The 26320-nt window shown below is 38.8% G+C and overlaps 1 protein-coding gene across 12 annotated transcripts in view; it reads left to right on the forward strand.

The window, feature by feature from the left end:
* Nucleotides 1-26320, forward strand: part of TMEM131L (transmembrane 131 like) — a 170345-nt gene that overhangs the window by 122437 nt on the left and 21588 nt on the right. For all 12 annotated transcript variants that reach the window (XR_013417346.1, XR_013417347.1, XR_013417343.1 and 9 more), the window contains 10 exons: nucleotides 1743-1884; nucleotides 3146-3255; nucleotides 4466-4538; nucleotides 6924-7051; nucleotides 9562-9704; nucleotides 13104-13290; nucleotides 13490-13675; nucleotides 14272-14421; nucleotides 14773-15401; nucleotides 23466-23614. Coding sequence is in view for 6 of the 12 variants with exons in the window: in XM_015139364.3 (XP_014994850.3) it covers nucleotides 1743-1884; nucleotides 3146-3255; nucleotides 4466-4538; nucleotides 6924-7051; nucleotides 9562-9704; nucleotides 13104-13290; nucleotides 13490-13675; nucleotides 14272-14421; nucleotides 14773-15401; nucleotides 23466-23614 (1897 nt within the window). In the remaining 6 variants the exon portion in view is untranslated. The remainder of the gene's footprint in view (nucleotides 1-1742; nucleotides 1885-3145; nucleotides 3256-4465; nucleotides 4539-6923; nucleotides 7052-9561; nucleotides 9705-13103; nucleotides 13291-13489; nucleotides 13676-14271; nucleotides 14422-14772; nucleotides 15402-23465; nucleotides 23615-26320) is intronic.

Genomic DNA, 26320 nt, shown 5'->3' on the forward strand with positions numbered 1-26320 from the left:
ACTGTTCTTGCACTTTAAAGCCATTATTAAGTCAAGTAAGGGCTACTTGAGCAAAAGCACTGTGATGCCAGGACAGTTGACCTGATGACTGAGATGGCTACTAAGTGACTAGCAGGCAGGTAGTGGATCCAGTGTGGATATGCTGGGCAGAGGGATGGTTTGCATGTCCCAGACAAGATGGAGTGAGGCGGCTTGAACTTTCATCATGCTACTCAGTACTGTGTGTAATATAAAAGTTAGGAATTATTTCTGGAATTTTTCACTTAATATTTTCAGACCCCAGTTGATCACAGGTAACTGAAACTGTAGAAAGCAAAACTGTGCATACGGGCCAACGACTGCACGCAGTATTTTATTGATGTTACAGTCCTTAGTTTCTAGTGATTGATACTTCTCTCCAGCTTTTAATTTTGACAAATTTCAAACCTCGGAAGTTGAGGATAGTACAGTGAATTCTCAGATATTCCTCATCTAGATTTTGTTCACCAGATGCTCACATTTTATCACTTTTGCTTTATTTCTCTCTATATGTGTACACACACACATAGAAACACACACACGCAGACTTTTGCCGAGTCATTGAAAGTGAGCTGTAGATGTCATACTTCAACTCTCAATACTTTATTAGGAAATTCTTTATTTCCTAAGGAGAATATTTTCTTGTATCTAACTATACTACCGTTGCATACCCAACAAACTTGACATTCATATAATTATATTGTTTAATATACAGTCTGTGTTAAAAATTTTCCCTAGTTGATCCAGTAGTGTTCATTATAGCTGCTTTTTTCTTTATCTTTTCTTTGAATCCAGAATCCATTTAAAGGCCATGCATTGCATTTGGTTGTCATGTTTTCTTAGTTTTCTTTAGACTAGTGTTCCTACCTTTCATCATGTTTCATCATGTTGATACTTCTCAAAAATTCAGGCCAGTTGTTTTATAAAACATTCCACACTCTGGATTTTTCTGTTTGCTTCCTCAAGTTCATGATCTGGTTAAATGTTTTTGGCAAGAATATGAGTTACCTGGTTGAACTTGTGTCTGTATTATTTCATCTCATCAGGAGGTACATAAATGTCAGTTTGTTCCATTACTGGCCTTGCTGAGTTCAGTCACTTGGTTTAGGTGATGAGTGACAGAACTCTCCATTGTACATACCTTTTTCCTTGTATAATTAATAAATCTGTGCTGTGACAGTTTGATAAATTACCATATAAATGCCCTGTTCCCTAAGGATGTTTCATCCCATGGTTTTAGTATTTATTGATAATCCTTGCTGGAATCAGTTGTTAGACAAATGGCTGCAAAATGATGTTTCTGATTATTTTGTTCGTTCTACGTTTATTGGCAGATTTTTTTTTCTAAAAGAGTATTTCTCTTGCTTTTAAGCATCACTCTGATTCTTTAGTTGCAGTGTTGTACTCTCTTACCATCACTATAAATTTTGATGATAAATTGTTCTAAATTTGGCTGGTAGGAGCTCTTTGGCTGGCTTGTGTGGTCCTTTGAAATGTTCCTGTTGTTGTTTGAGTGCTTCCTTGCTTTCTAGTAAAACAGGGCTTTCTAGGGTCAATCTTGTACTTTCCCATCCCCAGACTTAGAGTAAACCATTTCCCCAAGAGCCCTTTTCCTGTAAGTGGGAATAGTATTTACTGATTTCCCTAAATAACAAAAGTATTAAATATTAAATTTTTAAATAGCAAAATTATTTTTCATAATAGTTTCTTTATCAATTAAACAGGAGGAATGTTTTGGGAACCACTCGATTTGCTCACTTGAAGAAATCCAAGGAGTCAGAGTCCTTTGTTTTCTTTTTGCCTCGTTTGGTCGCAGAGCCTGGCCTCGTGTTAAACTTCAGCGCAACTGCCCTTAGGAGCAGCGTGGTGAGGACTGTGTGTCTTTCCATATCTTTGTCAGTGACTCCCCAGTGCTTGGGTTTTCAAAGTACCAGATTTTCCACCTAGAGCTACTATTTCAAAGCCAAAATTAAGGAGATGTCAAAAGAACTAGATGAGCAGTAAAACTGTAAGCAGACTGAAAACGCATGAAACAAATAGACTTTGAATTGAATGTACACTCCATAAATGTGTCAGTTAACAAAGTACTCAACTGCAAACAGCAGAGAAAATCTTGACTGGCTTAATTAGGAGTCATTTTATAACAAGAAGCTCAAAGGGGAGAAGTCCAGAGGAAGTCAGGTTGTGCTCTCTGTGATGCCATCAGGGACTGAGGCTTCTCTCCCTGTCTACTGTCCATCCTTAGCGTGTTGGCTTCGGTGCTTGTCTGTGCCTCTCTTGTCCAGCTCTGGTGGCAGGAAGACTGGGCAAAGAGAAGGAGGTGCCTCCAGCAGACTTCCATTTATGTCTCATGGCTAAGAACTCTATACCACCCATGACGTGAATTATAATGTATGCTGTATCAGGTGCCCATAGATTTTCTTGGGGATGACATCCTCAGGCCGGTGTTTAACTTTTTATTTTTAAATGATTTCAACTTAGAGAAAAGTTTTTGGCAAGAGCTCCCAAAGAGAAAATCAGGAGCTTGCAAAAAGAAAAGAATGTTTTTGCAAAGATTTCTCAATTTTTAATGTTTGCCACACTTGCTTGAACATTCTCTTTCTGCATACACATGTCTTTGTGAGCCATCTGAGTGTCAGACGTTACACCCTCTTACCTCTAACTTTCAGTGTGAATTATTTAAGAACAAGGGCTTTTTTCTGAACCAGAGTATAATGATCAAAATCAGAAAATGTAACAATCATGATGGTGTTATTTAATCTATGGTGTATATATATACAGTATATATGTATATATACTACATATATACAGTATATGTAGATCAAGTGTTTTCAGAGATCCCACTGTCATACTGTATAGCATTTATTTTTCTGGTTCAGAATCCAGTCCAGGATTTCTCATTTCATTGGCAGATCTTTTTAGTCTCCTTTAATCTTCCCCAGCCGTTCTTTGCCTTTTATGACATACACATTTTTGAAGCGTGCTGGCCATTGATTTCCTATGATGTTTCTTGATTGGAGTTACGTGATGTTTCCTCATGATTAGGTTATGCTTTTTTTGGCCAGAATATCTCAGGAGGGATGCGGTGTCCCTCTCAGGGTTTTAACTTGTCTTTCCTCACACCTAGGTAAAGTACTTTGTGGTGCAGAACCCGTCCTCTTGGCCGGTCTCCTTGCAGCTCCTGCCTCTCTCCTTGTACCCTAAACCCAAAGCCCTGGTACACCTGCTCCACAGATGGTATGAAGACTTTTTTTTTTTCTGAGAGGCAGTTTGGGAAGTACTGGGAAGACTTAGAAATACTTAATGTCCTGCAGTGTTTCAACCAGGCCCTGTGTGTGGATGTGGACACAGTATTAACCCGTTAGCTCATGGACCTTGGGCATCCTGCCCCTTGTGCGTGTGATTTGATGGAACTGCCTGGCTCTGTGTGTTATGTGGCATCTTCATTGTTACTGTGTGAAGTCCACTAACCAACAGAACATCCTTTTCTTTAGTGAGGGAACCTATATCATCATTTTTTCTTCACATATACTCCTAACATTTAGACTCGCAATCATGGTGATTTCTGGGCAGCATAAATAAGTTTAGTGTTTTAGTCCAGTTGGCCCTCCATATCTGCAGGGGAATTGGTCGCAGGACCCCCTCGGATACTAAAATCCCAAGGATGTTCAAGTCCTTTAAAACCATTGATGGAAAAATTGGCCCTCCTTATTTGAGGGTTCTCCATCTGTGGTTGGTCGAACCTACAGGTTTGGGACCTGCAGATGCAGAGGGTTTAATGTATATTCTTGTCTAGCACTAAACAGGAAGAGATGATAATTAGTTCATGTCTGTTATATCTTATTTTCACACAATCACAGTTTTACTCAGAATGTTTCCAGCTTCTCGTTTAGTAAGATCCACCCTTATCCCAGGGTTTCTCAGCTTTCGCAGTATTGATATTTTGCACCAGATGGTTCTACCATTCTGTTTGGTGGGGGTGGGAGGGGCCATCTTGTGTGTCAAAGGATGTTTAGCATCATTTCTGGCTTCTACCCACTAGTTGCCAGTAGGACCTCCCCAGCTGTGACAGCCAAAAATGTTTCCAGACGTTGCCCAATGTTTCCTGTGGGATAAAATTGCCTTTGGTTGAGAGTCACTTTTTTTTCCAAAAAATTTGCTTTATATTTAGAGCTTCTGTCACCATCTGCCTCCTTATATCCTGTGATGCCAAAGTCATTCATTTAGCAATATTTATTGATCACTGACAATATGGCAGACATGGGTGTGGGAATGTGGGATGGACCTGGGACACAGTGGTGACAGGACGGGATGAATTTTGTGTGTATGTGTGTGCACAAACATGTACTCACCTATGTATAAATGTATATGTGTGCACACACTTATTAAACCTTTCTTTATTGGCAGATGTGAGTGCTATTGTAAACATTTGCTTTTTTCCTTATAGGTTTGGCACTGATATGCAGATGATTAATTTCACAACTGGTGAATTCCAGCTCACTGAAGCTTGCCCTTACCTGGTAGGATGTTATCCTAACACAGAAAAAAGAATGCCGACAAACTAGACACATGAGCATATGGGCCTCGCTAATTTAAGTTTAAAATGTCTTTTATGTACTATATATGGCTCTTTTGTTTTTATTCTCTAGGTATTAACAATACATAGCAGATTTTTCCAGTTAACTAATGCAATAGGAGCTGGGTTTATGTTAGCTCTAAATCATTTTAATTTGATGATTTAGAATCATGTGAGTAAAGAAATAACAGTTGAACAGAGCTTTGTAGAAAACCATGAAACTTGAGACCCCAGAATTTATAATTCTCTTAAGATTCCTTGGCCCTCAAATTCTTTTTTAAGGCAAGGAAAGGTAAAAACAAATACATTTAAAAAAATCTTTTCTTACTAAACTGTGTTCCTGTTTTTAGCAAGTCACCCAATTTCTGTGATGTTTACTCTATAAAAAAGGACTACTCTAAAATTCTTAAGCCTGTGGGCAATCATGAGGTCTTGCCCAAATACTTAGGAGTAGGAGTAAACATTTCATGTGGTGAAGATGCTGTTTGCCTGGGGACTTGGCAGCCTTACTTCTCAGTTTCCACTCAGTCATTCCATGGCTATTTGTGTATAGCTGAGTGTTGGCCTTGCAGGTATACTGTGTTTCAGATCAATTCAAAAGTGGAACATCTGTTGACAGAAAATACATACATATACATATAAACTCACATATGCAGATAACTCTATTTTTACTACACATACACATTTAAGCGCCTTGAGTATTTTCTTCTTTATCTTTATCCCTCCAAAAATATACTGTTGGCTCTAGATTAATTTCAATAACAGAAGGAGGAAGACCACAGGTAACCCATTGCCACAGACTCTCCTTTCTTTTCTTAAGTGTTGAGGCAGCATTGGTGCGGGCAGGGCTGAAGCCTTGCACCCAGGTGTGGTCTTATTCTTGTTAGTGAGCCTGCCCCTCTCTCTCTGTCTCAGTTTCTCTACCAGGAGGTCTTCAAGGCTATTCAAGATAATTAGTCCAAAATACTAAGTGATATCTTGCCTCACTGGTATTCAGTCATGACATCTTGAAATTCCAAAAATAATGCCCATTTATTTTAAATTTAAATATTCTATTTAGATGTGAATAAATGATAGAACTCATTTGGAGAAAGTTTTTATCTATGACAGAATATTTTTCCCAAGAAATATTATACATTTTGGGATAAGGGAAATTATTGCTATTGTTAATTTATGACATTGACAAAAAGAACAGTTAATATCAGTGCCTTGAAAACACTGAGTTAAAATTTAACTCAAAATTGTTATTAGAATTCATCATCATGTAAAGAAAGGCTTCCTGCATTTTGATTTTGCTGATTTGCTTTTAGAAATATAGTTCCTTTGGTTAAGAGCACTGGAATTTTTTATATACCCTAAAAATGTCAGTGCCTGGCATATAAGAACCATTTAATAATAGAGGTGCTGTTTTTACTATAAGTTTAACACCAAAAGTCAGCAGCTTTTAAAGTCAGTATTTATATTACATGCATAAAACAGGGTTTCTTCCTTCATGGAGTTTATAATTCTAATAAAAATAAATCAAATTATAAATACTATTACTGTTTCTTTTTTTCAGATGGCATGAGTAACACTAGCAATAATTGAAAGATAAAAGTTAAAAACAAAGAGAAATAATCTTCTTCAGATTATATAATAGCTCTAAGAAATTATGCATTGTTTTTAGTGAAATGGAGCTAGAAAAAGCAGTGGAAAGAGGGAAAGTCCACTTAACAAAAAGATAAAAAAATTAAACTTTGGATACTAAATTTAGAGCACAAGTTTTATGCAAAAACCAAACAAAACCAAACAAAAAACACCAAAAGACGTCTTGGAGGACATAGAGGAAGATGTGAGTAAATAAAGATCTTTCTTCTGACTGGAGATACTAAATATAATAAAGATGACTTCTATATAAACTTAAATTCAATATAAAGAATTTATATAAAGAGATCTTTGGGTTGTCCAATGGTGGGTGAGTGGTCTTGTCAGATTGCTTTAGCATTCAAGCAGAGGCTGTTGGGTCTGTTTTCTGATTGATGATTTACATTCAGAGCATCTTTGTCTAGAAAGCTAGCCCCAACTTCCATCCAAACCAGGAAGCAAATCCCCTCTCCAGCATCTGTGTCAGGCTGTCCTGTAGCCTCTGCCTATGTTTCTTAGCTATGGCTCAGAAGCTGTTTATTGGAGTGAACTCTCAGGATAAGCAAGTTCAAACAGGTTGATTAGGATGATCAAATCTGGACATTAAAAGAAAAGCAATCATGTTTAAACTCTAGGATGCACTTAATGACAATGGAAGCTTGCTTTCTAGGAGTATGACATTGTTTAATTTGTTAATAATTTGCAGGGTACGCATTCTGAGGAATCCAGGTTTGGCATCCTCCACTTACATCTGCAGCCTTTGGAAATGAAAAGGGTTGGCGTAGTTTTCACACCCACTGACTATGGAAAAGTTACCTCACTCATACTAATCCGGTAGGTGTGTTCCTGTTGTAGAATCTGTTTCTTTCTCGCTGACTCATCTGTGTAAATCTCTTTAGCTGATAGTTGACATTTACTTCTCAATCACACCTTCAGGATGAAGACTGTGTTGCAGGGTAGGAAGAAGTGGAAGCTGAGAAGGAGGTCGCTGGAGGCTTGATATGTAATTCCCAGGGCCTCAGTCTCCTCTCTTCTCCAACAGGGAGTGTGCGTGCATGTCTCCAGGAGAGGTAGTGCTTTCCACACAGCTTCTCATCCAGCTGTCTCAAACGGCAGAACACACTCATGCAAATCTGTCCTTAGCATAGAAAGATCATTAAAGGACTGCTGTAGATATTTTCAGTCTTTAGTATTTGAACAAACTTGTATCATTTTCATCTCTTTTTTGCTCCTGGAATTCTCGGTAGCCCAAAGGACAATAGAAAAGGTGTTTCATTCAGCCCATTGGCTCTTTTTATTCCTTTTCTTCCTTTGAAATGAGTTACTGCTAACTGATTTAAGTATGCTAAATGTGTTTCATATTTAAATTGTTTTCATCTTTAGGTAGTCTTGAAAGGCTTTTAAAAATTTACAGTAAATACAGATGTATCTTGAAGCTCTATGCATTAGTGAGAAGTATAACACAAATTTAATTTTTAATAAATGACATTTGAGTTATTTTTTAAAAACTTGTAGTATCAGATCACCTGGCAAAAAATTTATTATTCAGGATTTTCTTTAATATGTAAGTTTGGGCCGGGCCGGTGGCTCAAGCCTGTAATCCCAGCACTTTGGGAGGCCGAGGTGGGTGGATCACGAGGTCAGGAGATCGAGACCATCCTGGCTAACACGGTGAAACCCAGTCTCTACTAAAAATACAAGAAAATTAGCTGGGCGTGGTGGCGGGCACCTGTAGTCCCAGCTACTCGGGAGGCTGAGGCAAGAGAATGGCATGAACCCAGGGGGCGGAGCTTTCAGTGAGCTGAGATCGCGCCACTGCGCTCCAGCCTGGGGCACAGAGCAAGACTCCGTCTCAAAAAAAATAAATAAATAAAAATAAATAAATAAATAAAATGTAAGTTTGTTCTTCTGCAAATGAATGATACTAAAAAAAATTAAAGTTCTTAAGAGTTTATTCATTAAGCATTTTAACTAAAAATACTTAATGCCCTGTTGACTTAGTGTTTCTTTTTTCTGTTTTTTTCTTTAAAAAAAATTTTTTTTTGACTTAGTGTTTCATTTAAACCGACTTTTTGTTGAAGAACTAAGGTCTTAGGAAGTCCAGAGACAAACTTTATTTCACCCCAGGTTGAACTATCTCAGACTTGAAAAGAAAGTCTAAATTTTTCATAGAAGTTAATTTATTTCTGGTAGTTTCTGCCCTGTAAACAACATCAGTCATCTATTACTCCATCACTTAAAGGTATTTAAATGGTTAATAAAGTCTCTTTAATCCTTTAAAGATGTAAAGCTGTTTCAGTGTATTCTATATAATTATAAAAGTAAAATGAATTCTCTTGCTGCTTCTATAGTATTTACATTATGAGGAGTGGCTTTCGCTCCAATATACATCATTTAAAAATGGTTTCCAGGCCAGGTGTAGTGGCTTATGCCTGTAATCCCAGTACTTTGGGAGGCCGAGGCGGACAGATCACCTGAGCCCAGGGGTTCGAGACCAGCCTGGGCAATGTGGTGAAACCTTGTCTCTACAAAAATACAAAGTATTAGCTGGGCATGGTGATGCTCACGTGTGGGCCCAGCTACTTCGGAGGCTGAGGTAGGAGGATTGCCTGAGTCTGGGAGGTTGAGGCTGCAGTAAGCAGTGGTCATGCCACTGCACTCCAGCCTGGGTGGCAGAGCAACATCCTATCTCCTAAGTAAATAAATAAAAATTAAAAAAAAAAATCGTTTCCACCTTTTTGTCCTGGAATTTCAATTAATGAAAAGACACATGCTAGTCTGAATTACTATTTGATAAAAACCTGACTAGATATATGTTATTTATGGGGTGATATTTTAAATCTTCACTTCAAAAGAAACAGTAGAATTTTATGTTTAGTATCATCCCTAAGGCAGAATTTCTTATGATTACTATGAAAACACCTTAATTCACCCTGTAAATAAGTTTTGTCATTTTTGTCTAAATTTATTAGTGTTTGTGTTCCCCAGTTTATTTCTTCAGTTTTTTTTCTCGAATGTCTGATCACTACCCTGGTTTCTAGTTATCAGAAAAACATATGAGGCTACATGTGTGGGCTGTAGTTGGAAGGGGGTCATGATTGTTTGCATGTTCTTGCTGCAGTCAGCTCACTTTGGTACTTGGCAGTGGCAGCTTCGCTGGCCTGTGGCTGCACTCTTATTCTGTGAGATGGAAGAAGATTCCACACTATTTAAATGGATTTTCTTTTTTAAAACTTCAAAAAAGTTTGAAAACATTCTTGCTAACTGAGAATATTTAAATTCAAGTACATTGTACCTTGTGACTCCATGTAATGCCTTTTGATTTGTATTTCCTTTCACTGCAGGAATAACTTGACTGTTATTGACATGATTGGCGTGGAAGGATTTGGAGCGAGAGAGTTATTAAAAGTGGGTGGAAGACTTCCTGGTGCAGGAGGCTCCCTCCGATTTAAGGTGCCCGAGTCCACACTGATGGACTGCCGTAGACGTGAGTTCATATGCGTGGCACTCTTGACAGGGAAGGTTGGCATTAAAACTGAGAGTGAAAGGATTCTATACATTCTAAATTTTAAATTCTAAAATTTAAAATTGTTAAATTCTAAATTCTAAAATTTAAAATTGTTAAACCCTAATTTCTAAAAATTTATAGTAAATTCATTGTATTGATGCAGATAATGAAATCAGGCAAACATTTGAGCATATATAGGCTGGTACCCCTGGATTAGAGTGGTATCTTTAGATATTTAACTCAACTTAGATAATAGACATAAGCTAGGTGGTGGTGCAGGCCTTTATTAGTCTGTTCTCATATTGCTGTAAAGAAATTTCTGAGACTGGGTAATTTATAAACAAAAGAGGTTTAATTGGCTCATGGCTATGCAGGCTGTACAGGAAGCATGATGCTGGCATCTGCTCAGCTTCTGCGGAAGCCTCAGGAAACTTACAGTTATGACAGATGATGAAAGGAAAGCAGGCACATCTTAGATAGCTAGAGCAGGAGCACAAGAGGGGAGGAGGTGTCACACACTTTTAAACAACCAGATCTCACGATAACTCACTATCATAGTGACAGCATTGTGGGAGTGGGGGGTGGTGCTAAACCATGAGAGACCACCCCCATGATCCATTGACCTCCCATCAGGTCCCACCTCTAACATGGGGGATTACAATTGAACATGAGATTTTGGTGAGGACGCAGATCCAAACCATATCAGCACCTATAGTCCCAGCTACTCAAGAGGCTAAGGTGGGAGAATCACTTGAGTTCAGGAGTTTTAGGCCAACCCAAGCAACATAGCAAGACCCCCTCTCTGAAACAAACAAACCAAAAAGATACAGAGGGAAAAAAGATTGTGTAATTACTGAATTATCGGAGTAGTGTTAAACATTTAAAATAAATACACAAAGCAGTTCATTTGGCTGTCAGTTACCTAATCACAGAAAATCACTGAAATGATGACTGGAGAAAACATTAAAAGTGTGCTAACCAATAGCACTTTTTATGATGATGAAAATATTCTGTATCTGTGTCATCCAAGACAGTAGCCACTAGTCACATGTGGTTAAGAAGTCTTTAAAAATGGCTGGGCACGGTGGCTCACGCCTGTAATCCCAGCACTTTGGGAGGCTGAAGTGGGCAGATCACCTGAGATCAGGAGTTCGAGACCAGCCTGGCCAACATGGTGAAACACCATCTCTACTGAAAACAAAAATTAGCCAGGTGTGGTGTCGCATGCCTGTAATCCCAGCTACTCAGGAGACTGAGGCAGGAGAATCGCTTGAACCCAGGAGGCGGAGGTTGCAGTGAGCCGAGATCGCGCCAGTGCACTCCAGCCTGGGTGACAAGAGTGAAGACTTTGTCTCAAAAAAGAAAAAAAGAAGTCTTTAAAAATAACTAGTTGCTGGGTGTGGTGGCTGACACCTGTAATCCCAGTACTTGGGAGTCCAAGTTGGAAAGATTTCTTGAGCTCAGGAATTTGAGACCAGCCTGGGCGACAAAGCAAGACCTCATCTCTGCTAACAATAAGAGAAAATTAGCGAGGCATGGTGGCAGATGCCTGTAGTCCCAGTTAGTCAGGAGGCAGAGGTGGGAGAATTGATTGAGCCCAGGAGATCTGGGCTGCAGTGAACTACGATCATGCCGCTGCACTCCGGCCTGGGTGACAGCGTGAGACCCTGTCTCAGAAAAAAACAAAATAAAAAATAAAAATAACTGTCGTGACTGAAGTTAATTTAAAATGTATTTTAATTAAGTTTAAATAGCTGCATATGTCTAATGGTTACCATATCAGACAGTACAGATTTAGAAATACATTAACATGTTGCACTAGAAAATTTTAAAATTATGCATGTACTTAAATGAAATACCTTTAAACTACTTATATTAGTTTCAGCAACTTCCTAAGGAACTGAAACAGAAATAAATGATGAATGTAAAATGCTTTCGGTAAATTCTTATTTTCCTATTACTATTTTTAATTTTATAAAAACACAGAAAGCATTTTAGTGTAACTGTGTTTTCTACAGAGAAACCTGGTTGGTGAAACCATTAGATTATTTGTAGGACTATTTGAATGGCTGAGTAGATTTTTGTTTGTTTTAGAAAACTATGCTAAATGGGCACTGAGTTTGAAAAGATTTGTTAGAGGCCAGGCACGGTGGCTCACGCCTATAATCCCAGCACTTTGAGAGGCCAAGGCAGGTGGATCACGAGGTCAGGAGATTGAGACCATCCTGGCTAACATGGTGAAACCCTGTCTTTACTAAAAATACAAAAAAATTAGCCGGGCATGGTGGTGGACGCCTGTAGTCCCGGCTACTCGGGAGGCTGAGGCAGGAGAATGGTGTGAACCCGGGAGGTGGAGCTTGCAGTGAGCCGAGATCGGGCCACTCACTCCAGCCTGGGCGACAGAGCGAGACTCCGTCCCAAAAAAAAAAAAAAAAAAAAAAAAAAACGCACTGTAGAACCAGACCTGTCACCGTAGCTCGTGCCCAGCACTTTAGGTTTCTCATGTTGGAGGATTGATTGAGCCCAGGAGTTCAAGGCCAGCCTGGGCAACGTAGTGAGACCTCATTTCTACAAAAAAATTAAACAATCTCCTGGCTGTGGTGGAGTGTATCTGTAGTCCTAGCTACTTGGGAGGCTAAGGTCAGAGGACTGCTGGAGTCCAGGAGTTCAAGGCTGCAGTGAGCTATGATCATACAACTGCATTCCAGCCTGGGCAACAGAGTGAGACCCTGTCTCTAAAACAAAAAAAAACTGGAACCAGATAGAAATATTAGTACTTATGTGGGATAGATTGTTATGAATTCACAAGGATATTTAAAAATTGTCATAACCTTTCTTTTTTCAAACTCAGTATAAAATGTGTTCTCGTTTATTTGCAAGGATTTGCTTCTTTATAATAGCATAGCACATGTTTGAACTGTGTTTCTAGCAGCTGTGATGGATTATACAGAAGCACTTATACATCCCCTTAACTGGTGCCTGGTTCTATGTGAGTGAAAGTTATAGGGCATGGGGTATATGGTGGCTTGTAGTAAATCAAACTATTTGACTTTTGAGAAGAACAAACTTTTTACCTTAACCTTTAACAAGTAAAGGACCAAAGAAGAGATTTTGGTTACTTTTTGTATCTTGGTAGAACATTTCACGTAAGAAAAATCTTGCCTACTCAAGTATCTCTGTTGTATCCTAGAACAGAATCTATAATTGTTCTAGAAATTAGATAGAAATCATACTTTGAGCTTATGTTGGATTTTTTTTCACATTTTAGTGATATAGATCATGGTTTGGTTTATTTAATAAATACTGACCCAATAAATTATTTTCAATAAATTTTATAGTTCACATATACTAAATATATCTTTTTTTGGTTCCCATTAGAACTGAAAGACAGCAAGCAAATTTTATCTATTACAAAGAACTTTAAAGTTGAGAATATTGGACCGCTTCCTATAACTGTTTCGTCTCTGAAAATTAATGGGTATAACTGCCAAGGTTATGGATTCGAGGTGCTGGATTGTCATCAGTTTTCCCTGGACCCAAACACATCCCGCGATATCAGCATTGTGTAAGCATTGGGCTTTAACTTGATTTCAGTTTTGTGGTGCATTTAACAGTGTGAGGAGGAAAACTTTTTCCATTGTTAAGACATCTTATGCTGTTTTTATGTAAATACTTCTTTTGTAGAAGGAAGACGTGTTGTCTTTATTTTGCTTTGTGGCTAAAATTAAAACAAAAGTTCATAAGGATGATTCTTTTATTTTCAGGTTCACTCCAGACTTTACCTCTTCCTGGGTAATTCGGGACCTAACTCTTGTAACCGCAGCGGACCTAGAATTTCGCTTCACTCTCAATGTGACTCTCCCTCATCACCTGTTGCCCTTGTGTGCAGATGTGGTTCCAGGACCCAGCTGGGAGGAGTCATTTTGGAGACTCACGGTCTTCTTTGTCAGGTAAACCATTACCATCTCCCTTGTTCTCCTCTCACGGAGTAGAGAAGTCATCCAGGCAAGTTGCGTGAAAACGTGAACTGCCCCAGTGTAGTCAAAGTATATGAATTGAGTGGAATTGTTACTGCCTTGAGAACTGTGACATACATGAAAGATTCACTGGCACACTTTAAGGTTATAATAAACTAATCGTAAGAGAGTCATAGGACCTAGAAGTATCATAGACAGTTGTGCTTCATTATATGGTATATAATGACTGCCTATGAGGCAGTCATGGTGGATGATATGAATGTTAATTACTTGTGTTAGCTCATGCAGTGATGATTTGAGATTAGAAGACTGGAATGACCCTTTTTGAATGATTTCATAAAAATGGAATTGTAACGTCAAATTTATAAATATGCACAAGTTTGGAGACTTGTGTGTGTTTTTTTAATCTTTAAGGAACATCAGAAATTATGTTATAAATCTTAGGGAATTTTAATACTGCATCTTCAGATGTTTCTCGTAAATCGTTCCCCACTCTTCCGTAATGAAACTAGTCATTTGAATGCCAGTCAGAACCATGCGATACTGAACCTCATTGCTTTCTTCCTCAGTTTGTCCCTGTTGGGTGTGATTTTAATAGCCTTCCAACAAGCACAGTACATTCTCATGGAATTCATGAAAACAAGACAGAGGCAAAATGCTAGCTCCTCTTCACAGCAAAACAATGGTCCCATGGATGTAATCAGCTCCCATTCTTACAAGTAAGAATTCTTATAGTGTGGTTGGGAGTGGGAGCAGTTTCTCTTTTGTTATTACTTGTTTCTGATTTAATTTTAAGTAACCGTAAATTTTGACTCCACATTTATTTTCATAAAATTTCCTTTAAGTCACTATGTGAACAGCTGCCCCATTATTATTATGAGGTAGTCTCCACGCAAGGACTTAGTTGATGGGTATTCTCATTGGCAGACAACTCTTGGAGCTTTAGAAGAAGGGAAGGTAGAACTTACGCTCCGTACTGATTGCTACCCTTTTCTCATGGATGTGGAAGTGGAGAAGTAGAGTTTGATTTGCTTTGCCTTTATGCTAAATGTTTTTCTTCTTAAATTCAGAAGCAATTGCAAGAACTTTCTCGATACATATGGCCCCTCTGATAAAGGCAGGGGAAAGAACTGCCTTCCAGTGAACACTCCCCAAAGCAGGATCCAGAATGCTACAAAGAGAAGCCCAGCCACCTACGGTCATTCTCAGAAGAAGCACAAATGCTCAGTATATTACAGTAAACACAAAACCAGCACAGCTGCAGCCAGCAGCACCAGCACAACTACTGAGGAAAAACAGACTTCGCCCCTGGGCAGCTCACTGCCTGCTGCTAAAGAGGACATTTGCACTGATGCCATGGGTGAGAACTGGATCAACCTCAAATATGCAAGTGGCATAAATGTCAACCTGCAGAAGAATTTAACCCTTCCCAAAAACTTACTGAATAAAGAAGAAAACACACTGAAAAACACAATTGTTTTCAATAATCCTTCTTCAGAATGTAATATGAAGGAGGGAATACAGACATGTATGTTTCCTAAGGAAACTGACATTAAAACTTCAGAGAACACAGCCGAGTTCAAGGAACAGGAGCTCTGTCCACTGAAGGCCTCCAAGAAACTACCTGAAAACCATTTACCAAGAAACTCACCTCAGTACCACCAGCCAGACTTGCCAGAAATTTCCAGGAAAAATAATGGTAATCTTTTCATCCCCTTTGATAATTCTCTCCTGTTTGTCCCGAGTCTGTTTTTAATGGAATTTGTTCTCACCTGTGACCGTTAGTTTTGATTGTGGATGCTGAGTTTTTTAGTTTTAGCAAAGGTTTAAATGTTGAAAAAAGACATATAAAAAGTTCAGGATGAGACATCAGGTTTTTAAGAGGTTTAAATTTTAGTATATAGGTTTAGAAGACTATGAATATTGTATTTTCTTATTGGGATGACATGGACACTTTTTTCTAAATTAATTAATTAATTAATTAATGTATTGAGATGGAGTCTTGCTCTGTCACCCAGGCTAGAGTGCAGTGGTGTGATCTTGGCTCACTGTAACCTCCGCCTCCTGGGTTCAAGTGATTCTCTTGCTTTAGTCTCTCAGGTAGCTGGGATTACAGGTGTGTGTCACCACACCTGGCTGATTTTTGTATTTTTAGTAGAGATGAAGTCTCACCATATTGGCCAGCCTGGGCTCAAACTCTGACCTCGAGTGATCCACCCACCTCGGCCTCCCAAAGTGCTGGGATTACAGGCATGAGCCACTGAACCTGGCCTTAATTATTATTTTTTAACTCAGATTTTCTTTTTTTTGTTTTTTTTTTTTTTTTTTTTGAGACAGAGTCTCGCTCTGTCGCCCAGGCTGGAGTGCAGTGGCGCAATCTCGGCTCACTGCAAGCTCCGCCTCCCGGGTTCACACCATTCTCCTGCCTCAGCCTCCCATGTAGCTGGGACTACAGGCGCCCGCCACCGCGCCCGGCTAATTTTTTGTATTTTTAGTAGAAACGGGGTTTCACCGTGGTCTCGATCTCCTGACCTTGTGATCCGCCCGCCTCGGCCTCCCAAAGTGCTGGGATTACAGGCGTGAACCACCGCGCCCGGCTTAACTCAGATTTTCAGACTATTTGTAAAAATTAATCAGCCCATGAAATGTTTCTGACTGAACAAAACTTCAGCTATTTTATTTAATAGCTGCCTGGCCCTGGTTCTTCTTTAATTGTATTCCTTAGTTAAAAGAAGACAGATGTTCTCATGTAGCAAAAACAGTTAAGGAAAATACATGCCAAAGTAGACTAGGAGGACGACCTCCATAGAGAATTGTCATTATCCTTTAATAGATCCCTTTGGCCTGTTGTGCTTATTTATAAGTTTAGAAGGGTCTGTGCTTATTTTCTTTTTTTGTCCATCCTGACCATTTTAATATACACATTTCTGTACCTGTTATAGTCAGATTTGTTTTGTTTTGTTTGAAATAAGGTCTGGCTCTATCACCCAGACTGGAGTGCAGTGGCGCAATCTTGACTCACTGCAACCTCCACCTGCAGGCTGAAGCCGTCTTCCCATCCCAGCCTCCCGAGTAGCTGGGACTATGGGCACATGCCATCCTGCCCAACTCATTTTTGTATTTTTTTGTAGAGATGGGGTTTCACCATGTTGGCCAGGCTGAGCTCAAGCAATCTGCCTGCCTTGGCTTCCTAAAATGCTGGGATTACAAGCGTGAGCCACCACTCCTGGCCTGTAGTCAGATTTTTGACACTTTTTAATCTAGGAAAACTCAGTTGCCTTTTGTGTTATTTGAAGCATCTAAATATAACTTCATCTTTTTCACTTCTTGATATTGGAGAAGAGGCACAGAAATTTTATGGATTGACTGCTTCTGATGAGCTTTATGCATTCGGTGAAAATCCTAAACTGAATTTTAAATGTTCTATAAAAGGACATTTCTAATTTAAAAGAAAGTTGGAGTCCTCTGAGGGGAATGTGGTCTAGGCAGCTGCACACGTGCATTCTTGGTGCACTTAGTACAACCCGTTCGTACCGTTTCACCTGGCAGTGGTGTGCACGCCTGAAGTGGACTTATGTCTGCAGGGTGGACACTGTGCCCTGTGTCTCCTCCACCTGGCATGTGAGTATGCCCCCTGGTAATGCAGTTAGCCAGATCTTCACATGAAACCATGGCATACCTTGTCTGTGGATGTATTACGATGGGGTGATTGGGTGTCTTATTCTGTTTGTCTCTCAGACACTCTCTGGGGTGTAGAATACAAAACATTTGTGAAAGGCTGAATTATGGGGTGAGACCTGTTGGACATTTCTCCCGTTATGTTAGTCTTTTAGGCTTGAGCGCAGTCAGGATGACTTGGCACACACTTGAAATTAGAGTTGTTTGAGGGAATCCTCCCCCCAGAAGTGCTTCTTCTGTGATCCCTTGTGCCCACAAGAGATATGCGCCTGCAAGATACAATGCCTGTGGCAGTGTGGTAGATGGATGGGAGGGACCTTCTATATCTTAATACTTTAAAGCAGTTGAAATATAAAGGCATGGATGAGAAATATGGTATCAGAGTAGGTCAGAGGATTTGAATTCTTCTTCAGGATCCTCCTGTCCAGTACTTGATGTTCAATGCCGATAGCTGAGGCAAGATTAGCAGGTAATAAGACTTTAATAAGCATGAGTAAATTTAATATGGGAGTCTGGAAACATAGGATTTGCCTGTATCGTTGTAGATGGTAAACCTGCCCAGAATCTTTCCTTCCTGTACGGATGACTGGTGTGCTTATAATGTTTGAAATGGCAACAAATCTTTCACTGCCAGAATTTAAAAATACTGTTTGGCTGGGTCAGCAGCATGTTGAGTGGTACCAGAGTGATTGTTGATCAGATCAAATAAGAACTGAGGAAAGAACTTTTGCTTTCCAACATGTTCAGACCAGCAAATTCAGAGGTGCTAATTCACAGTCCTCTACTTGTCTACAGAAGTAATATGTTAGCAGGAGATTCCTCCCAGGGAAGTTCGTTCATTGACAGGCATTTTGTTCTGACTGTTTTATGTTCACAGCACTGTCCTAGGAAAATACCAGAGATGTTAAAAAGTGAATAAATTGCCTGCTATCCATGTACAATTTAAAATTGTTCAGGAATTTAAAATATTAAAAATAAGAAAGGACTGAGAAATCTAGGGAAAGATAATTATAGTCTGAAGGGAGGGTTTGGAGTTTTACTAATATTAAGGGTTTGGGGCTCTGTTGAATTTCAGAGGAAAGCATTGCAATTGGCAAATGGTAAACAGGTGTATAATTGACAGGAAAGTCACAAGTGCAAAGAATGCTTGAGAATGAGAAAACCATATATATAAGAACCTTCAAATTTTTACTTCCAGCTTTGAGCATTAGTTCTTTGCTAGTTTTGAAAAGTATTTTACTTTGTGAAATGTGTGTTGTTTGCATTGTAAGATCTTTTCTAGAATCTGAAGAAAACAGCTTGGTCTTTGAGCTGGGCTCAACCTGCCTGATAGCTGAGAGTCCTAAGTGCCAGTCACGTTGTCTCTTGTGTGACTGGCAGGATTCCAGCAGAATGGGAACTCACTCAGTGTGTTTGCCACATTTTAGCCATTTCTCCCAAAGTATACAAATGGTTGTAGAAACTATTCTAGTCACAAGATTGCCTTTAAAGGGAAAAAGGGAAAGGCGGGGGCATTCCTGCCTCTTAAGAATACTTTAAGTGATTTTCCTAACCTATCAAAACCAGAGGCACCTGAAGAATCTGCCTTCTCCTATTCTGAGGCTTTCCCCCTGCCAGGTATAGTTTATTGTGTGAGAAGAAAATGTTCTAGGGTATGTATGCATGACTTTGACTACATACTTGTCATCAAGAAACAGAGTATTTGTAAGTAACAGAAAATGTGTCTTATTTGGGAGGCCGTGGTGGGCAGATCACTTGAGCCCAGGAGTTCCAGACCAGCCTGGGCAACATGGTGAAGCCCCTTCTCTACCAAAAGAAATGTAGTAGCCAAATGTAGCCAGGCATCATGGTACGTCAGCATGGGCCTGTGGTCCCAGCTACTTGGGAGGCTGAGGTGGGAGAATCACTTGAGCCCAGGAGGTCAAGGCTGCAGTGAGCCGTGGTTGTGCCTCTGTACTTCAGCCTGGGTAATGAGTGAGACCCTGTCTCAAAATAAAAGCAAAAATAAAAAATGAAAAAAAAAAATGTGTCTATCCCTTTTCTACTCCATTTCCCCTGCCTGCTTTGGAATAATTAATTAAAATTCCCAATAGAAATAAAGTCTGCTGACATTCTTTAAGGCTCTGTTTTTCTACGCTTGTTTTTGGCATCAACTTGTCAAACAACTATCAGTTAAACTTGTCAAACATTTGTTACACGTTCCAGAACCTCTTGGCCATCTGACAAGAGTGGGGCTTTATGTGTAATGTAAATGATCTTGTGAATATAGCTCTTAATTTTAAATGTTTGTAACCATTTTCACTGTCTGATCAAAATAATGTAGATTTGGAATTATGGCTAAAGACAAGCTGTGGTTGGCTGCAGCACTACCAAAGAGAAATAGTGAGCAAATTATTTCACGGCTTTCTACCTGTGATAATGTAAGGTATAATTAAACTTGATAATAGCTTAAGCCTTGAGCTTAACAGTACCTGAAAGTGTTCACTGAATTACATACCTCCACTTTCTGAAATTATTGGTATTTGCAGAAATTCAAAAAATGTTCCCATTTACTTAAAGATACTGTTAACTTGAAGATTTAATGGTTTATTCAAAGCAGACCACGTGATTGTGATTAGATTCGAGACAGTTTAACTTTAAGCAGGTTACTGAGGAGATCACTTGTTTCTTGTTCTTCCATTTGCTTCTGTTTTTTAACCACTTTTTAAAGGAACTATTGACCTATAAAGCTGTATATAATGTATGCATCTTGATGAGTTTGGGAATAAGTATACATCGTGAAACCATTACCACCGTGAAAGGCATTAACATATTCACCCCCCAACATCTTCTCCTGCCCCGTTTATTATTATTAGTGTTCCTTCCATTTGTTTTTGATTTTTAACTGTGGTGCAAACACTCTTACTCCCTGAGGTCATGGGGAGGTTGCATGCTTAATAGGATGACTTGGTGTATTAGGCTGTTCTTGCACTGCCATAAAGAAATATCAGAGACTGGATAATTATAAAGAGGTTTAATTGGCTCACAGTTCCGTGGGCTGTACAGGCTTCTGCTTCTGGGGAGACCTCAGGAAACACAGTTATGGTGGAGGGGTGAAGGGGAAGCAAGCACGTCTTGCGTAGTGGGAGCAGGAGGAAGAGAGTGAAGAGGGAAGTGCTACATACTTTTAAACAACTGAATCTCGTGAGAACTCTCTCACTATAATGAGAACAGCCAGGGGGAAGTCCACCCCCATGATCCAATCACTTCCCACCAGGCCCCTCCTCCAACACTGAGGATTACAATTCGACGTGAGATTTTGGTGGGGACACAGAACCAAACCATATTGCATGGATTGACCCTATTTGTAAATGACGTATGTATTTGGTGTCCCATATTCTTGAATACTTTCATGTTAGAATTTCTCAGAGTTACCGCAGAACTTGTTGTTAACATTCATTTTATTGTTTTTCCTGATTCTTGGCCCCAAGAAGGCATTACTAATTTTCTAAAAGTCTGTGCATTATTACTTTTTGGGGATGGTTTTGTACTGGCTATTAAATTTGGATCCTTCCTAAGAAGCTTTGATGACTAATACTTTCAGTGCTATATTCTTGACCTGAAGAAAACTGAAGGAAATCCATTTTCTTACAAATTAGGACACCGGGAGAGTAGCACCTATTTTTTGAGGCAAATATCTGCATTGTATTTCATGCTTATGGCTTCCAGAATCCAAAGGGATATTCTTCTTGTGCTTTCTTTTTCTGGTATGGACCCTGTTTGCCTTGCTTTTGGCTGTCTGCTTTACTCTTTCACAGTGCTTGATGTTTTCCTTTGTGGATATCTAACCGTCAGTTTGTGTTTTAGAAGGAATTACATTTCAAAGGTGATCTCTGCTAAAGAATGACTTTCAATTTTGACAAGGTAGGAAATGGAGGGTAATGATGCTTCCACAGGGCTGCTGTAGGATGCTCTTGGTTCGGAAATGCACAGGTTTGAAAGGGATCTGAAAGATGTGTCCCAGTAGTCCTCTAAATGAAGTCGATCTAAACCCTCTAGGCAAATAGTTGACTGTCCTATAGAGACAGAAATTCCTGGGAAATAGCCTTAGTAGCCTTTGATTCAGATTCTTCACTAACTCCAAGTTATTCCCAGTTATTAAAGGAAGCAGTTGATAGTGATCAGCTTTGTCTCTGGATATGACTTTGGCCATTGTATTTCCATCACAGCCAAAAGCATTAAAAACATGCCATGATCTTTATTTTATTTATGTAATGAGTCTGGCCAAAGGATTTATTTTCTGTATTCATTTTGTAACATTTGGAGAATATAAACTTAATTTTGGGATAGAGCCCCTTTTTCTGAAAGTATAAGACCTAATATGTCCTGGTTGTACTTAAACCATAAAAGCCTGCATTACTTTACAAGGTGTGCCATTTGCTTGGCTGGCATTTTTATGGTTACATAATATTTATATAATTTTCTGTTAACCAAATAAAAGTATGTTTACCTGGTAAGTGTTATTTGAAAACTTTATGTATCTTGCTTTGAGTGAGTTTAATTTGTAGCCTCAGAATTTCAGAATCAGAGGGGACTTGACTCCTCCTTTCCTTTTGTGGGTGAGAGAGCTGACCTGCCTCGAGTCCCACAGAAGGGCTGGATTGGAGCCTCTGTTGATAATCTGGTTAGGTGTCCATCCTGCCGGAGCCTGCAGCCTGCTTTGCTGGGAGATATTTGCTCTGCCCCATGGTCATCTAAACTTCTCAGATTTCAAAGGTATCATTAGGGATTCTTAGTTCAAGAAAAAAGAAGGTACTGAAATACATCGCTTCAAACTGGAAAACAGGCCGGTTATTGTGGAGTTGAAGTTCATTTGCCTTTATTGTGGGATAAGAGATAGAAGAAGTATACTGATGAAATCACTTAAAAGAAAAATGGAAGAAAACATATTTTCAGAAAAGGTTCCTCCCAGCACCCACTTTTGCCATCTGATTAATCAGCTGTTGGCTCCTCTGCCGATTGGCTGCTCCACAGGTTCAGGGTGGGCATTCACTGTAGCAGGGAGGACCTTCCATGAAACAGTCATGTGTCCTTTGGTGGGGATGCTTTACATTTATATCTGTTCTGTTTTCATCTTCATGACTGTCAGACAAGGGAGGCAAGGAAGGGGGGGGGGTTGTGTTCATTTTATGAATAAGGAAACTAAGGCACAGGCAGCTTAGGAGACTTAACTTTGACTGTAAAACTAATTAGTGGCTGTCATGACCAGAATCCAAGTCTTTATCCTTCTCTGCCTCTTTGCCAGCTTAAAACATGTGTATATAAAATATACATTACATAAAACTTATTTTAACCATTTTAAATTACCGAATTTAGTGGCATTAAGTACATTAACATTGCTGTGCAACCATCACCACTATCCATATCCATTTCCATTTCCAGAACTTTTAATCATCTCGGACAGTAAATCTGTACCCATTAAATAATAAATACCCATTATCTCCTTTCCCCAACCCCTGGTAACCACCAGTCTACTTTCTATCTCTATGAATTTGATTACTGTAGGTCCCTCATGGGTAGAATCAGAAAACGTTTGTCCTTTTGTATCTGGCTAAGTTCACTTAGCATGATGTCTTCAAGGTTCATCCATGTTGTAGCATGTGCCAGACTTTCTTTCCTTTTTTGAAAAAACCATCTTGACCATCTTAATCGTGCAGTTCAGTAGTCTTAAGTATTTCACATTGTTGTGCAATGAGTCACGCTGAATGGTATTCTGTTGTGTGTATATACCATATTTTGTTTATTCGTTTATCCATCAGTGGACACTTGGCATTTTCCCACCTTCTGGTTATTATGAATAACGATGCTGTGAATATTGGTGTCCCCCCCCCACCTTTTTTCCTTGACCTCTTTTAAAGACTTTTTGTAGAACTCTTAGTATACTTTCATCTATGAACAAAATAAATTTCTAGAGCTTCATGGATGTTAAAAATAATGCTAAATTTAACTCTCATGAAGTCAAATTAGATGTTTGGTGTAGGAAAGAACATGGGGAATGTGAGTGGAAACTATTAGCTAGAAATTGAATTGTTTTTGTTTATTAAAGGGAATAACCAGCAAGTACCTGTCAAGAATGAAGTAGATCATTGTGAAACTTTGAAGAAGGTGGACACAAAGCCTTCTTCAGAAAAGAAGATTCACAAAACATCTAGAGAAGACATGTGTTCTGAGAAACAGGACATAACTTTCGTAGAGGTCTGTATTTTTTTTCTTGCCTATTAAAAAGAACAAAACTCATTTTTAGAGCTGAGTATTAAGTGAATATATATATTTCATATGTTTCACTGCATTTGAATCCATATTAGTAACTGGTGAGTTTGATGTGTGTGTGCAGAAAATTTTATTTACCTTCTAATTATATAAATGTTACTGCAGTAATTTTTAGAGAAACCAGATAGCTTTTACTCTGAAGATAATCTATTCTTAAGCAAATGGGTAATTCTTAGGTAACGATGGCAGAGTAGAACTTGACTAACATATTCCTTCTATCCAGTTATTACTGAATATCCATATTTTAGGGCATACTCTTGCTGAGTTGTATTGCTTTTTGTCTGTCTTTGTCCTCGTATCTATCATCTTCTGTCTAAAAGATGAGAAAAGTATTCATGATATAATAGAAGAAAATTTTCCTGATATGAGGGAAGAACTAAATTTGTAGATCAAAGGGGCACAATGTGTACAACAGTAAAAACTGATACATCATACTGGGCATAGGCATTTAGTTACATTAATTGAACTTCAAACATAAAGAGTTGTGCAAAGACAGGAAAATCAAGAAGTACAAACTTAAGCTCAGACTTTTCGATAGGAACATCTAACACCAGGAAACAGTGGAGTGGTATCATTGAGAGAATGGAAATGTAAACAAAGAATATTGTGTCCAGCCAAGTTAATACTCAAGTACAAAGGCAACAGGCAGACATCCTTAAACACAAATGAAATCATAAGCCATTCTTGTAAAATCAAGTTAATGAAATTTAGCCAAGCAAGATAGAAGTACAAATGAACACTCAGATGAAAGAAGGCATAATAAAGGTCTCTTGTTGAAGTTTCAATCTATTTTATATCCAGAGCAAAGACTAAAACTTTGGCAATTATAACCACAGAACAGATTGGAAAATTGAAACTTTAACCAAGTAAAAATATAATATAATCTGCAAAAACCAGGAGGTGGGATTGAGAGGTAGGTGAAAATAAATTTTAATTTTAGTATTTCTCAGTACTATGAAAACATGAAACGTGTAGTTTAAAAGGGTGATAACTTAAGAAAATATTTTTATAGTCTTTTTCTTAACCTTAGAGAGATCCTTAAGGAATTACTATAGCATGTATTGAAGAAATAATTATTTGAAACTTGGCAGTTCCCTTGGTTCTACTTTGGTTTATTTTTCTTATGTTAAATTCATATAAAATTGACCCTTACATTTTTAGTTAAAAATTATGTATATTCCTAGTGTTATAAATTATTCCCATCATCTGTACTGCTATTCTTTCATGTGTGTAGGCTCATAGAAAAATACTCACAAATAAGGTTTGCAAAATAATGGGAGACCCTAGTTATTTCTGAGTGGTGGGATTTTGGATTACTTCTTTTTCCTTTTTTATTTTCTTCTCTTTTATGAAAACTTTATAACAAACATGAATTTTTTAATTCAAATAAAGTAGAAATGATACAAAATAAGTATGTTGCAAGCAGTCCAAACCACGAATTTATAGTCTGTTTGGAAAGACAAGAGATTTCTGTGTAACCAAACACCAAGATTCATAGTAGAGGGGATTTCAGAGATTGAAAAGTCTGTATAGGCCAGGGTGCCATGGAAAGCTCCCAGAGGAGGTGGAAACTTGTGCAGGTAGCATGTGGAAGAACAGAGAAGGGAAGGTGGGTAGTGGGCAGCACTGAGCCCCCAGGTGGAGGAACCATTGAGGCATAATTCGGTGCAGTTAGGGAGCCATCTGACTGGGAAGAAGCTACCTTTGGGGAAGTAATGGGAGGGAGAGGACAGAGTCCTCCTAGGTTGGAAGGCCATTGAATGCTGATTGAAAGTTCAGACTTTCTTCCCGAGGTCTTGATGGGAAACACAAATGGTGACATAGGCTGAGTGAAAGCAATAGGAAGGTGGTGGTATCCGTAGAGAACTGAAGAATTGTTGCCTGCTAAGGAATTTCAGAATCAAATTTGTTAAAAGCACGTTTGTCCAAACAAAAAGTTGTTTTGGAGGATTTGGCCTGAGGATTGCTGCTTTGGGACCTTTCTGCAGATTTTGGGGAGCTATTGAAGGTTTCTGAGTTGGTAGGGGGCGGGAGGGGGGAGCGGACAGTGGTTCACAAACTGAAAGCAACCTGTGGGCTGTGGTCTTCCTGAAGGTAATAACTGGATATTGTTCAATTCAGTTTTATAAAGACTGTCAGGATGCCTGTTACATAGAACCAGTGTAGTTGAGTAAATGCTTTGAATGTGAATATAAGACATTATTGGAAGATCATTCTCAATGTTTTGGAGATTGAATTGGACAGGGAAGAAATGGATACCAGCTCTTTTCTAACAAAGAGGCTGTTACTCTGCGGGGAGATATGATGTAATCAGGGTTTACATTTGAGCAGGAGTAAAGGATAGGAAAGTAGATAAGAGACATTTTGGAAGAGAAAACCATCAGAACTTAGCACTAAATGCGTACAGGAGAGGAGTCATTTTTTTACATGACCGTTTACAAAAGATAGCTCCAAGGTTCCAAGCCTGGGTGACTAGAATGGATAATTCTGATGGAGGTGATAAGCTCATTTTTATGTCTGTCAAAGCAATGTTGTTATCATAGTTAAGAGCTTGCACTTTACAGCCAGGCTTCTTCTGGATTTGAATCTAGTTCATCATGTATTCATTCTGTAATATTTGGTTAGTTACTT

Source organism: Macaca mulatta, chromosome 5 (assembly GCF_049350105.2).
Source record: "Macaca mulatta isolate MMU2019108-1 chromosome 5, T2T-MMU8v2.0, whole genome shotgun sequence".
NCBI classification, from domain to species: domain Eukaryota; kingdom Metazoa; phylum Chordata; class Mammalia; order Primates; family Cercopithecidae; genus Macaca; species Macaca mulatta.